General features: G+C 43.7%; 1 protein-coding gene across 2 annotated transcripts; it reads right to left on the reverse strand.

Annotated features, from left to right (window-relative positions):
- Positions 1–334: 334 nt before the first annotated feature.
- Positions 335–7,195, reverse strand: LOC135547914 (B-cell CLL/lymphoma 7 protein family member A-like). Of its 2 annotated transcripts, XM_064977121.1 has the most exons (6): positions 7,018–7,179; positions 5,543–5,627; positions 4,874–4,958; positions 4,470–4,616; positions 1,968–2,068; positions 335–1,753 (listed from the first exon to the last, which is right to left on the reverse strand). In XM_064977121.1, exons 1-6 carry the CDS (start codon positions 7,107–7,109, stop codon positions 1,679–1,681), a joined length of 585 nt encoding a protein of 194 aa, XP_064833193.1. In that variant the 5' UTR covers positions 7,110–7,179; the 3' UTR covers positions 335–1,678. The 2 variants fall into 2 exon arrangements, with proteins under 2 accessions (XP_064833193.1, XP_064833194.1); XM_064977122.1 differs by lacking the exon at positions 335–1,753 and having other exon boundaries at positions 1,763–2,068; positions 7,018–7,195.
- Positions 7,196–14,174: the final 6,979 nt, after the last annotated feature.

The raw sequence follows: 14,174 nt of genomic DNA on the forward strand, positions 1-14,174 counted from the left end.
CAGCAGCAGTAAAACCATGGTGTGTTGTTTGTGTGACATTATATCGTAGCAGTGCATTGACCCTCCTGAGCTAACAAAATCCCAAAACTAAACGTAACAACTGGAAACTGACCTAAACAAACACTGTATCAACCAGAGGTGAGTTAGGGGGAGGTTTGACGTGGCTCTTGGGTTAGAAGATGCCCTTAAGGCGTCAGCATGCTTTAGTTGCGTGCCGTGGTTCTGGGGCCTGGGCCTTCAGTGAAGTCCTACACAGTCCCACCCAAATTAATCCACCTCTTATTACCATCACTATGATGCCATGGCTCTAGACACTATACATTTAGACAGAAACGCAGTATAACCAGGCGTTGCGTCACCTTGAAATTGACATTTTTATTCAGAGAATTGCAGGGGAAGAGTACAATACCTTTTCATTGTGCAGCTTCGTTGCCCTGCGCGCTTGTTCGTTGAGCTGTAGATCCACTCGGGTGTCCCCAAAAGTTTTCAAAAGCACCATTGTTTGTAAGTGCCCAGCCGTACTTTGGTGTCTCGTCGGTGCCTTGGTTAGACAACTCAGGTTTGCAAAGCCAGTGTGGCTCCAAACACCAAATCGATCACTTGCAAATAATAGGCATTCCCAGCAGTACAGTTTGCAGTGCTTCTCGGAGCCTGTCTTTGTAGCGTCGGCTTTGTAGCGTCGGCGTCTACCTCTCCTGACAATGTCTAACTTTTCTTGAAAAGTTTGTCTTGAGAATGGCGTTATAATTATATCCTCGACCAAATCGATATCTTCTCCTTCCGCCATTGTGGGTTGAAAAAACAGCTTAGTAGTAATTCGTTGATCCATTTCAGTTTCCTAGTTCTGAGACCTGCCCATATAGGACCTGCCTCTCAATATTGGCAATCCAATCAAAAGACGTGCAGGCACTACGCCTGCTAGCTGGCTCCTGTGTAACACTGGAGCCAGCCAGCAGGCGTACAATAGCCAACTCTGAAGCTGATTGGTTGACACTAAATTTTAATTTCCATTCACTTTAAGCTACAAGCGCCCGCACTGTTGATTCTGAAGGCCTGAGGGCAGATTTTAGACCCCTGGCAACACATGATGGCTGAATATGATTGGATAAAATATCTAACATAAAGACCAGCCCTCCAAATCTAAACCTGGGGCTGGAAGCAGTGCAACCAAGAGGAATGCTATGAAATGAAGAGTGTAACTCTTACTCTGGGGAATAATTTAATACATATGTGGGAAAATATATATTTTTAAAAATTATTCTGATGGTGTTTAGGCCAGCAGAGAAGGCCTTGCTGGCCCTGACGGCCCACCACTGGCATGCTTCAGTTCGGCTGGTGCTTAGCCGAACTCGGCTAGCCAAACTGAACGAGTGTGCTTACATACTCCCTTAAAAGACCTTTGCTTAAAAAAATGAGAAAAAGCGTCAATAGCAGTTTGTCCATTTTGAGACGCTGTAGTGTTTTTCTCTCCTGGGCTGAGCTGAGCACACTGCGCAACTCCTGATCATGGAGGGGATAACAGGCTGGATCACAGAGCTACTCTTGGCATTAGTGAGTGTGGAAGAAGAGAAGAGGGGCTCAGTGAAGGGAGGTAAAGTCCTTTCTCCCTCTGCTCAGAGGAGTGTTAGGGGCTACGTGGGGGAGGAAGAGGATAGAGAGAAGAAAGGATGCAGTATGACTATTTCTCCTCGTAGTCCTGAGATGGAGACTCCTGCTTGTTCTTCTTACTGCGAGGAGCCTCTTCCTCCGGATCCTGCCAGCCAACAGACGAACATACAAACACAACCATATCTGAGGAAATCAATTTGTCCATTTATTCAATAAAAAATGTGGATGGGATAAAAAGAGATTAAGGAGGCTTTGATTTTTAAGAAGGCCCTCATGTCACTCATATTCTTTGTGGAGGAAGAGTAGAATATTGAGTACCAGACTGGCCAGGGTATATGGTGGAATATAGAGTAGAGTACCAGAGTGGCTTTGCGGCTGTCTGAGGTGTCCTTTTCTCCCGAGGAAGTCTGGCTGCTGTCTCTCTTATCCCTCTGTCCTCTCTCTGATGGGTTGCTCTTCACTGCACCAAACGCACAATAACACACCATATTAAATACCTATTAAACTGTCAGATCTTCAACTGTTGAATGACTGTCTGTAAATCCGCATTGCTTGCTGTTTGGGGTTTTAGGTTGGGTTTCTGTATAGCACTTTGTGACATCTGGTGTAAGGGCTTTAGAAATACATTTGATTTGTATATTTGAACATCAATTAGTATTGGTATTTTGGTATGATCCCCATTAGCTGTTGCTACTGATCCCCAAAAGCAGCAGCTACTCTTCCCGGGGTCCACAAAGAACATTAAAACATGACATAATAGAGAACATTAATAGACAACAGCTCAAGAACTACATAAAAAAGCCACATGTAGCCTACATATCAATACATACACACAAACTATCTCGGTCAAATAGGTTTGCTGTTCACTTGAGCAATATGGAGATGGAATGGAGTTCCATGCAATAATGGCTCTAGATGATATTGTACACTTTGAGTTTGTTCTGGATTTGGGGGCTGTAAAAAGACCCCTGGTGGCATGTCTGGTGGGGTAAGTGTGTGTGTCAGAGCTGTGTGTAAGCTATGCAAACAATTTGGGATTTTCAACACATTTTCTTATAAAAATAAGTGATACTGTCAGTCTCTCCTCAACTCTTAGCCAAGAGAGACTGTCATGCATAGTATTTACATCAGCCCTCTGACTACAATGAAGAGCAAGACGTGCCACTCTGTTCTGGGCCAGCTGAAGCTGCAGCTTAACTAGGTCTTTCCTTGCAGCACTCGACCACACAACTGGACAATAATCAAGATAAGACAAAACTAGAGCCTCCAGGACTTGCTTTTGGAGTGTGGTGTCAAAAAAAGCAGAGCATCTCTTTATTACAGACAGACCTCTCCCCATCTTTACAACCATTGAATCTATATGTTTTGACCATGACAGTTTACAATCTAAGGTAAGGCCAAGTAATTTAGTCTCCTCAGCTTGTTCAACAGCCACACCATTCATTACCAGATTCTGAGGTCTTAGTTTTAGATGTTCAGGACTGGCCACCAATTCCAAAACAGACTGTAACTCTTTCTTAAGAGTTTCAATGACTTCATTAGATGTGGTTGCTGATGTGTATATGGTTTAATCAACCACATACGTGGACACACGTGCTTTGTTCAATGCCAGTGGCAGGTCATTGGTAAAAATAGAAAAGAGTAGAGGTCCCAGAGAGCTGCCCTGCGGTACACAACAATTTGCATGTTTGTCATTATAGAAGCTTCCATTATTTGAGTTATATTAGATAGATATCTCTGAATCCACGATAAGGCAGAGGTTGAAAAGCCATAATACATGTGTTTTTTCAACAACAGGTTATGGTCAATAATATCAAAGGCTGCACTGACATCTAACAGTACAGCTCCCACAAACTTATTATTATCAATTTCTTTCAAACAATCATCAGTCATTTGTGTCAGTGCAGTGCATATTGAGTGCCCTTCTCTATAAGCATGGTGAAAGTCTGTTGTTAAATTGTTTACAGAGAAATAGCATTGTATTTGGTCAAACACAATTTTTTTCCAAAGGTTTGCTAAGAGCTGGTTTGAAGCTTATGTTTCTGCTGTTAGAACCAGTAAAGGCCGCTACCAAAGGCCCAGATAAATCATGCAGTATTCATGTTTACAGTTTTATTTGCTACTTGTAAACAACTCAAGTCAAGGGCAACTGTAACGGACTAATGCTCCTGTGTGGTGATATGGAGTAATTACTTGTGCTCAGATAAAAAGGGCATGTCTGGTAGAGAATAATAAATATAGGCATACTTGAAAGAGAGGGGTAGAGAGAGGGGGGGTAGAGAAAGAGAGCTATAGAGAGAGAGGGGTAGAGAGAGAGAGAAAAAGAGAGGGGGAGAGAGAAAAAGAGAGGGCGTAGAGAGAGAAAGAGGGGGTAGAGAGAGAGAGAACGAATGATGGGGTAGAGAGAGAGAGAAAGAGTGATGGGGTAGAGAGAGAAAAGGAGAGGGGGAGAGAGAGAAAAGGAGAGGGGGAGAGAGAGAGAGAAAGAGTGTACCAGGCTGAGAGAGGTCTCTTGTTAGCAGGGGTGCAGATGGAGGGTTGGCAGTTGAAGCCTCGAGGGTCTGGTCACAGCTGCACTCCCTCTCTCAGCGGGATAGAAAAGATAACCCTTTCTCCTTCTCTCTCTCTCTCCCACAGTCTCCCAGCGTGATGAGCCTCTGAGTACAGCCCTGTGACCTCAGGCCTAATGACTGGAGCTCTCCAGCTAACCAAGCAGGAATTGAAGAAACACTAAACCCTACCACAGGGTTCACGCATCCAGTTCTATTAAAAGTGTATGGATGGGCCACTACAGGAGGGGATTTCAGGCTGGGAATTTGAGTGTGATTCCCCATGTTGGTGGTAGTGGTAGTGTGTCTCACCCCTCTTGCAGTCAGGGCTCTGGTCGCTATTGGCCTCACTGTTGTCGCCATGGGATACGGTGGTGGGTTCGGGGGCTGGGCTAGTGCTGGTTTCCTGTTTCCTGACGGGGGAGGATTCAGCGATAGAACTCTGGTTACTGTTGTCGTCTGAGAAAAAGAAGGGGAGAGGGAAGAAGACAGAAGGTTTTTACATTTGTTTAACCTTTAACTTCATTATGGGTCCACAGGCATACACACTGACCCACACACTGGACGTTAAGCGTCCTACAGAGTTCAAAGCTGCGGAGCCGTGTTATTTACTTTGAGATATGGCGGCCACTAGATAACAGCCAATTAAATATGTAATAATGGACCGTTTGTCAGAGTTTCGCAGCTATGGACTCTGAATTGAGCTTTTTACTCACCATTCATGTCCATCATCCCAGGAGAAGAGCTGTTCTCTGGTGTGGTCAATTCTGACCCATACTTCTCATCCTTCCCCTTCTTCTTCTGCAAGACAACAGACAGGGGTAGAAATACTGTTTACATACAACACAATGACGTGACATGAGTTTGAGATGCTGAGAGAATTCTATAAAAGAACTAGACACTGAACTTGAATGAGTCGGTGGTCTGTGTGGTGGGCAGAGGTGTGGTGGTGTGTGTGGTGGGCTGTGGTGTGGTGGTGTGTCGTGGGCTGTGGTGTGGTGGTGTGTCGTGGGCTGTGGTGTGGTGGTGTGTGTGGTGGGCTGCGGTGTGGTGGTGTGTCGTGGGCAGTGGTGTGGTGGTGGGCTGTGGTGTGGTGGTGGGCTGTGGTGTGGTGGTGTGTGGTGGGCTGTGGTGTGGTGGTGTGTGGTGGGCTGTGGTGTGGTGGTGTGTCGTGGGCAGTGGTGTGGTGGTGGGCTGTGGTGTGGTGGTGTGTGTGTGGGCTGTGGTGTGGTGTGGTGGTGTGTGTGTGGGCTGTGGTGTGGTGGTGTGTGTGTGGGCTGTGGTGTGGTGGTGTGTGTGTGGGCTGTGGTGTGGTGTGGTGTGGTGGTGTGTGGTGGTGTGGTGGTGTGTGCTGTGTATTATGTATCTTCATCTGTATTCATTACTTCATCTGCTGTTTTGGGCTCAGTCACTGGAACCCACTTGAAGATCCTCAGGGATGTCTCTCCAACTGTCACCCATTTCTTCTCCCTGGTAGAGAGAGACGCACGCACACGCACACACACAATTATTTAAATGGTTCAATTCGATTTGCATTCAATGTTCCTTTAGTGATAACAGCTCTCTCAGGGCATCCCACAAAACACAATACAGACTAAGTTCAGTCGGAAATAAACAACAACATGGAGACAGTCCCAGACTTTTGTTATAGAATAACATAGTTCCTAACACTCCTGGTTTAAACCTGAGTAGCGCAGCAGTCTAAGGCACTTCATCTCAGTGCTAGAGGTGTCACTACAGACCCCGGTTCGATTCCAGGCTGTATCACAACCGGCCGTGATTGGGAGTCCCATAGGGCGGCGCACAATTGGCCCAGCGTCGTCCGGGTTTGGCCCGGAGTAGGCAGTCAATGTAAATATGAATTTGTTAACTGACTTGCCTAGTTAAATAAAAGGTAAAAAAAATAGGACTTTTTGCATTATAATAATAAAATAGTATTACATTTTTGCAATAGCAAACGTGATCCAATACAAAGGTGGGCCTATTACAATTGAAAATCAAAATAGTTTTGATTCAAGGGGTACAAGTAAACATATCCATATGAAAACAAACTGAAGTAAGCTATTAGATTTTGTTTACATTCCTTCCATCTCGAAAGTTTCCTAACTGTAATTTGCAAAGGACATTAAGGTCATATCTTTTCAATTATTTTGCAGAATTACTCTATTTCATGGAGACATGGGTGCAGAATCTCAATTTTAATTCATAAAACAAATCAACCGAATCCACTGGTGAAAATAAATGTTGCCTTGATATAAAGTTCATAAACATAATTTTGAAATAAAATGTAAAAATTCCAGTGTTATTTCTAAGATTTTAAAAACAATGATTTCTATTTCTAAAACCCTGAGACTGACTGCTTGTTCAGCAATCCTACGCCCTCCCTCTCCCAGACCCCACCGCGCAATCTCTGTTCGACCTAAAGGGCGACCCAAAGCGCTTAATTTAAAACTCCAGACGGTCTAAAAACTACTCCGGCTCTAGAGCGCACTTGTCATAGTCCTGAAGTGTGTTAATGAATGATTTGCGTCGAGCCAGTGTTCTGTTGGCTCTCTCCCTCTGCCACTACAGCAGCTAGGAGAAAGGAATGGCTTCATGTGACTGCAACGAAATGGCTTCTGGGTTTAACCCACATTAAACCTTGGTGGGAAATTCTCTGGAATAATAGGGATCTCGGTTTGTAGGCTACTCGATATACGTAGCCACGCACACCACGAGTGCGCCCTGCGCACATGAGTAGAGATACTGTCCTAAATCCCATATTTCAATCGCATGCTCATTCGTTCTATTTCCCTCTCAAAACAGGCAAGGCTTTTTCTCATGTTTGGTAACGAATGGTGTTTTTTCCCCTCTGTCTTACCATTTCCGTACTTTCTCAATCGCGGCCATAACCCGCTTGATGTCATCTTTCGCCCTGCTTCGAGTCTCGGCTCGTACGGACCTGCCTGACATTGCCGTGGTTGGAAGGATTGGAAATATTTTAAAGCTCGCCGGCAGTTCTGACACAATGCAAACACACGGTACAGAGCGCACAGATGAACCAGCGCGCTTGCGCCAAGTGGAGAGGAGCGAGTAGGGCCCGCTGCAGAGATGCGCCTCGTTTCCCCGCAGTAATACAGACAGCAGAACAAAGCCACACAAACTCAACTATGGAAAACTTTGCCTGAAGAGTCTGAAATAATATTATAGGTAAAACAAAGGGTCATTATTTTTTTGCACGACAGTACTCGTGGCAAAAGTGACAATATTTATATTATTACGCAGGACTCTTCGTAATATTATCTGCGCCCATTAAACGTTTACGTTTATATTAGGCTACTTCTAAACAAAATCAAATGTTGGGTTTCTCTTATGCTTACAATTATGTTTTGAATCTTGCTTGAACAGTTGCTGAGATTAGATTTGTTTGTGGTCTTTAATAAATAACTATTTTGGATGCAGCAGTTGTACGCTAGAATGCTAACGCTCGTTGATATAGGCTGTAGTAAACGCTAGCTAAAGTTTTTTTTAATTATTATACAGTGCATTCGGAAAAGTATTCAAACCCCTTGACTATTTCCATGCATTGTTACATTACAGCCTTATTCAAAAATGGATAAAACAATTTATCAATCTACACAGATACCCCATAATGACAGCAAAAACTGTTTTTTTGAAATTTGTGGAAGTTTTTTTTTTTAAATAACCTTAGTTACATAAGTATTAAGACCATTTGCTATGAGAATTAAAATTGAGCTCAGGTGCATCCTGTTTCCATTGATAATCCTTGAGATGTTTCTACAACTTGATTGTCGTCCACCTGTGGTAAATTCAATTGATTGGACATGATTTGGAAAGGCACACACACACACTTGTCTATATAAGGCCCTACAGTTGACAGTGCATGTCAGAGCAAAAACCAAGCCATGGGGTTGAAGGAATTGTCTGTAGAGCTCCAAGATAGGATTGTGTCCAGTCACAGATCCGGGGAAGGGTACCCAAAACTTTCTGTAGCATTAAAGGTCAAAGAAAACAGTGGTCTCCATCATTCTTAAATGGAAGAAGTTTGGAACAACCGAGACTCTTCCTAGAGCTGGCCTCCCGACCAAACTGAGCAATCAGGGGAGAAGGGCATAAGTGACCAAGAACCCAATGGTCACTCTGATAGAGCTTCAGAGTTCCTCTGTGGAGATGGGAGAACCTTCCAGAAAGACAACCATCTCTGCAACACTCCACCAATCAGGCCTTTATGGTAGAGTGGCCAGCAGAATGCCACTCCTCAGTAAAAGGCACATGACAGCCCACTTGGAGTTTGCCAAAAGGCATATAAAGGACTCTCAGACCATGAGAAACATGATTCTCTGGTCTGATGAAACCAAGATTGAACTCTTTGGCCTGAATGCTAAGCGTCACGTCTGGAGGAAAGCTTGCACCATCCCTACGGTGAAGCATGGTGGTGGCAGCATCATGCTGTGGGGACATTTTTCAGCGGCAGGGACTTGGAGACTAGTCAGGATAGAAGGAAAGATGAACGGAGCAAAGTACAGAGAGATCCTAGATGAAAACCTGCTCCAGAGCGCTCACAACCACAGACTGGGCCAACGGTTCACCTTCCAACAGGACAACGACCCTAAGCACACAGCCAAGACAATGCAGGAGTGGCTTCGGGACAAGTCTCTAAATGTCCTTGAGTGGCTTATCCAAAGCCCAGACTTGAACTCGATTGAACTTCTCTGGAACGACCTGAAAATAGCTGTGCAGTGACGCTCCCCATCCAACCTGATAGAGCTTGAGAGGATCTGCAGAGAAGAATGAGAGAAACTCCCCAAATACAGGTGTGCCAAGCTTGTAGCGTCATACCAAAGAAGACTTGAGGCTGTAATCATTGCCAAAGGTGCTTCAACAAAGTACTGAGTAAAGGGTCTGAATGCTCATGTAAATGTGATATTTCAGTTTATTTATAATAAATTAGAAAAACAATATGTGTGTAGATTGATGATGGAAAAGTCTATTTAACCAATTTTAGATTAAGTCTGTAACTGTCACGGTTGTCGTAAGAACGGGACCAAGGCGCAGCGGATGTTGAGTTCCTCATATTTATTGCTGTCACGCCCTGGCCTTAGTATTTTGTGTTTTCTTTATTATTTTGGTCAGGCCAGGGTGTGACATGGGTATTTATTGTGGTGTGTTTTGTCTAGGTTTTTTTTGTAGGTAATGGGATTGTGGTTTAGTGAAGTAGTCTAGGTAAGTCTATGGTTGCCTAGAGGGGTTCTCAATCAGAGGCAGGTGTTTATCGTTGTCTCTGATAGGGAACCATATTTAGGCAGCCATATTCTTTGAGTGTTTCGTTGGTGATTGTTCCTGTCTCTGTGTTTATTGCAACAGATAGGGCTGTTTCGGTTTTTCATGTTTCTTGTTTTTGTATATTGTTTGTATTTTCATCTTTATTAAAGATGTTTATAAATAACCACGCTGCATTTTGGTCCTCCTCTCTTTCGACAGAAGAAAACGTAACAATTGCAAAGTGAAACTTAAAGAAAAAACAAATCAATAAACTAACAACTAAACGTGACTACGTGGTGCAGAAACACAAAACAATATCCCACAAACACAGGTGGGAAAAATAGCTACTTAAATATGATCCCCAATTAGAGACAACGATTACCAGCTGCCTCTAATTGGGAATCACACAAAACACCAACATAGAAAATATAAACTAGAATACCCCCTAGTCACGCCCTGACCTACTACACCATAGAGAAACAAGGGCTCTTATGGTCAGGATGTGACAGTAACAAAATGTGGAAAAACTGAAGGGGTCTGAATATATTCCAAATGCACTGTATACAGAGTGCATATTTTTTTTAAATGTGACCGGGATGGCAGAATAAAGTCAGACTTATTTCCATTGTGGTCCTTGTTTTTATTTTTTCACGTAACATTACATACAGAGCCTTGCAAAAGTATTCACCCCCTTGGCATTTTTCCTATTTTGTTGCATTACAACCTGTAATTTAAATGGATTTTTATTCGGATTTCATGTAATGGACATACACAAAATAGTCCAAATTGGTAAAGTGACATTTTAAAAAATCCCCAAATTCTAAACAAAAATCTGGAAAAGTTGTGCGTGTATATGTATTCACCCCCTTTGCTATGAAGCCCCTAAATAAGATCTGGTGCAACCAATTACCTTCAGAAGTCACATATTTAATTAAAGTCCACCTGTGTGCAATCTAAGTGTCACATGAGCTGTCACATGATGTCAGTACATATACACCTGTTCTGAAAGGCCCCAGAGTCTGCAACACCACTAAGCAAAGGGCACCACCAAGCAAGCTGCATCATGAAGACCAAAGGAGCTCGCCAAACAGCTCAGGGACAAAGTTGTGGAGAAGTACAGATCAGGGTTGGATTATAAAAATGATTTTAAACGGGGCACTATCAAATCCACTATTAAAAATGGAAAATGGCACCACAACAAACCTGCCAAGAGAGGGCCGCCCACCAAAACTCACAGACCAGGCAAGGAGGGCATTAATCAGAGAGGCAACAAAGAGACCAAAGATAACCCCGAAGGAGCTACAAAGCCCCACAGCGGAGATTGGAGTATCTGTCCATAGGACCACTTTAAGCCGTAGAGCTGGACTTTATGGAAGAGTGTCCAGAAAAAGCCATTACTTAAAGAAAAAAATAAGCAAACACATTTGGTGTTCACCAAAAGGCATGTGGGAGACTCCTCAAACATATGAAAAAAGGTACTCTGGTCAGATGAGATGAAAATGTAGCTTTTTGGCCATCAAGGAAAACACTATGTCTGGCACAATCCCAACACCTCTCATCACTCAGAGAACACCATCCCCACAGTGAAGCATGGTGTTGGCAGCATCATGCTGTGGGGATGTTTGTCATTGGCAGGGACTGGAAAACTGTTCAGAATTGAAGGAATGATGGATGGTGCTAAATACAGGGAAATCCTTGAGGGAAACCTGCTTCAGTCTTCCAGGGATTTGAGACTGGGACGGAGGTTCACCTTCCAGTAGGACAATGACCCTAAGCATACTGCTAAAGAAACACTCAAGTGGTGTATGGGGAAACATTTAAATGTCTTGCAATGGCCTCGTCAAAGTCCAGACCTCAATCCAATTGAGAATCTGTGGTATGACTTAAAGATTGCTGTACACCAGCAGGAACCCATCTAACTTGAAGGAGCTGGAGCAGTTTTGTCTTGAAGAATGGGCAAAAATCCCAGTGGCTAGATGTGCCAAGCTTATAGAGACATATCCCAAGAGACTTGCAGCTGTAATTGTCTTATTTCTTGTTTGTTTCACAATAAAAAGTATTTTGCATCTTCAAAGTGGTAGGCATGTTGTGTAAATCAAATGATACAAACCCCCCAAAAATCTATTTTAATTCCAGGTTGTAAGGCAACAAAATAGGAAAAATGCCAAAGGGGTGAATACATTTACACAGAACTGTAGATACAGACATGAACAATGGTATACTGTTCAATCGTTAGGCAGCTTTTGACTTCAATAAAAATTGGTTATGGTTGGTATGGCTTTGAGTTGCTGTAGTAGTTTGTTCAACTCAACAGTGCAGGTATATAAAAAGGTGTTCTTGCCAGATAAACTCTTACATTTAAAACATTGAATATTATGGTCTTTGGCTGTGGTATTATGCTGGACATCTAACAAAATAAAACTAATTGGATAGGTACCTGGTGGCTGAGTCAGTGATAATCCTGTGGACCAGACCAAGTTTCTGCCAGGACTTGGTGAGTCAGGAGTCGGGCTACAGATTTTGGAACCATTTGTAGTATAGGAAGGGAACAAAACAAGGAAGTCCCAGCAGGTGTTGGATAAACATCATAGACCCATTGTCTCTTCAATCGATCAGTTTCTCACAGTGAAAATAATACTGTACGGTTTTCACGCTCCACTGTCAATGTGAGTCTATGCCGTTGCCGTTCTGTACCATCACTCATTCATATATATTTATGTACATATTCTTCATCCCTTTACACGTGTGTGTATAAGATAGCTGTTGTGAAATTGTTAGGTTAGATTACTTGTTGGTTATTACTGCATTGTCGGAGCTAGAAGCACAAGCATTTCGTTACACTCGCATTAACATCTGCTAACCATGTGTATGTGACAAATACGATTTGATTTGATTATCATTTAACTGGAGAGGTTACAACAAACACATGTACACAAGTCTGCCACAAGCTCCACCGTGTGCTGTCCCTTCAGTCCTCTTATGTACTGCCACACAAAAATCTATATACTGTAGGCATGGTTCATAAGGTTGGTTCCTGCAGGTGACTGGCTGTTATCACGTGGGCTCCGTTCCCCAAGAAACTGAGCAATGTCTCCTATCTTAACTTCCATGACATATTCTGGGAGTTCTTCCAATTATGCTCGCTTCGAGGCAAGCAACACTGAAGCATGAACGAGAGCACCAGCTGTTCTGTGATAACGCTCTCGGCAGCCGATGTGAGCAAGACCTTTAAAACAGGTCAACATTCACAAAGCTGTGGGGCCAGACAGATTACCAGGATGTGTACTCAAAGCATGCGCGGACCAACTGGTATAGGGGATTTTCCAGTACATGTGTTATGCATCTTAGAGTAGTAAGCAAAATAATTTAGGCTTTACCGTATGCGGGTGTCAGGGTCATTAGGCTAAGGGAAGGGTCATTAGGCTAAGGGAGGGTCATTAGGCTAAGGGAAGGGTCATTAGGCTAAGGGAAGGGTCATTAGGCTAAGGGAAGGGTCATTAGGTTAAGGGAAGGGTCATTAGGCTAAGGGAAGGGTCATTAGGCTAAGGGAAGGGTCATTAGGCTAAGGGAAGGGTCATTAGGCTAAGGGAAGCCATTACCCAGTCCCGTGAGGGCCATTAGACATGTGCTCGGAAGCCATTAGCTAACCCTATAGGCACCATTAGACATGCACCTGCATTAGGAATGTGTGTCTGTATTATTTTTGTTGTATCATTGCTATGGTTACGCCACCAATAGAATCTATGCTCCGAAGTCTGTGCCAATAAGAGGAAGGGTAATCAAGTTAAGATAAACAAGGGCATAAACAAGTTAGAAACAAGATGAAGAGATAATGGTGGCTGAATGCCAAAGGCTGTGAATCATTTACATAAAGAGGAATGACTATGTACAGTGGGGCAAAAAAGTATTTAGTCAGCCACCAATTGTGCAAGTTCTCCCACTTAAAAAGATGAGAGAGGCCTGTAATTTTCATCATAGGTACACTTCAACTATGACAGACAAAATTAGAAGAAAAAAATCCAGAAAATCACATTGTAGGATTTTTAATGAATTTATTTGCAAATTATGGTGGAAAATAAGTTTTTGGTCACCTACAAACAAGCAAGATTTCTGGCTCTCACAGACCTGTAACTTCTTCTGTAAGAGGCTCCTTTGTCCTCCACTTGTTACCTGTATTAATGGCACCTGTTTGAACTTGTTATCAGTATAAAAGACTCCTGTCCACAACCTCAAACAGTCACAGCTGGTGCAGGCTGGTGCAGGTCCCACCCCGTACCTGACCTCCGGTGATAACCGGAGGTCAGGCTGACCGAGACCCCCAGACGCTCCATGAACGCCCTCCATACCCGGGACGTGAACTGGGGACCCCGATCAGAGACGATGTCCTCCAGCACCCTGTGCCGGAAGACGTGGGTAAATAACGCCTCCGCAGTCTGTAGGGCTGTAGGGAGACCGGGCAACGGCAGGAAAACCGATCCACAACCACCAAAACCGTAGTATTCCCCTGAGAGGGGGGAAGATCGGTCAGGAAATTCACTGATAAGTGAGACCATGGCCGTTGTGGAACGAGGAGGAGTTGTATCTTCCCTCTAGGAAGGTGTCTAGGAGCCTTACTCTGGGCGCACACTGAACAGGAAGAGACATAAACCTTAACATCCCTAGCCAAGGCGTCTAGGAGCAACAATGGCTCAGCCACGAAGTTGTAGACCACACCAGCTCACAGAATGGGACGGCCGAGTGTGGAAGCGCGTAACG

The sequence above is a fragment of the Oncorhynchus masou genome, chromosome 11 (genome assembly GCF_036934945.1).
Source record: "Oncorhynchus masou masou isolate Uvic2021 chromosome 11, UVic_Omas_1.1, whole genome shotgun sequence".
In the NCBI taxonomy this organism is placed as follows: Eukaryota; Metazoa; Chordata; class Actinopteri; order Salmoniformes; family Salmonidae; genus Oncorhynchus; species Oncorhynchus masou.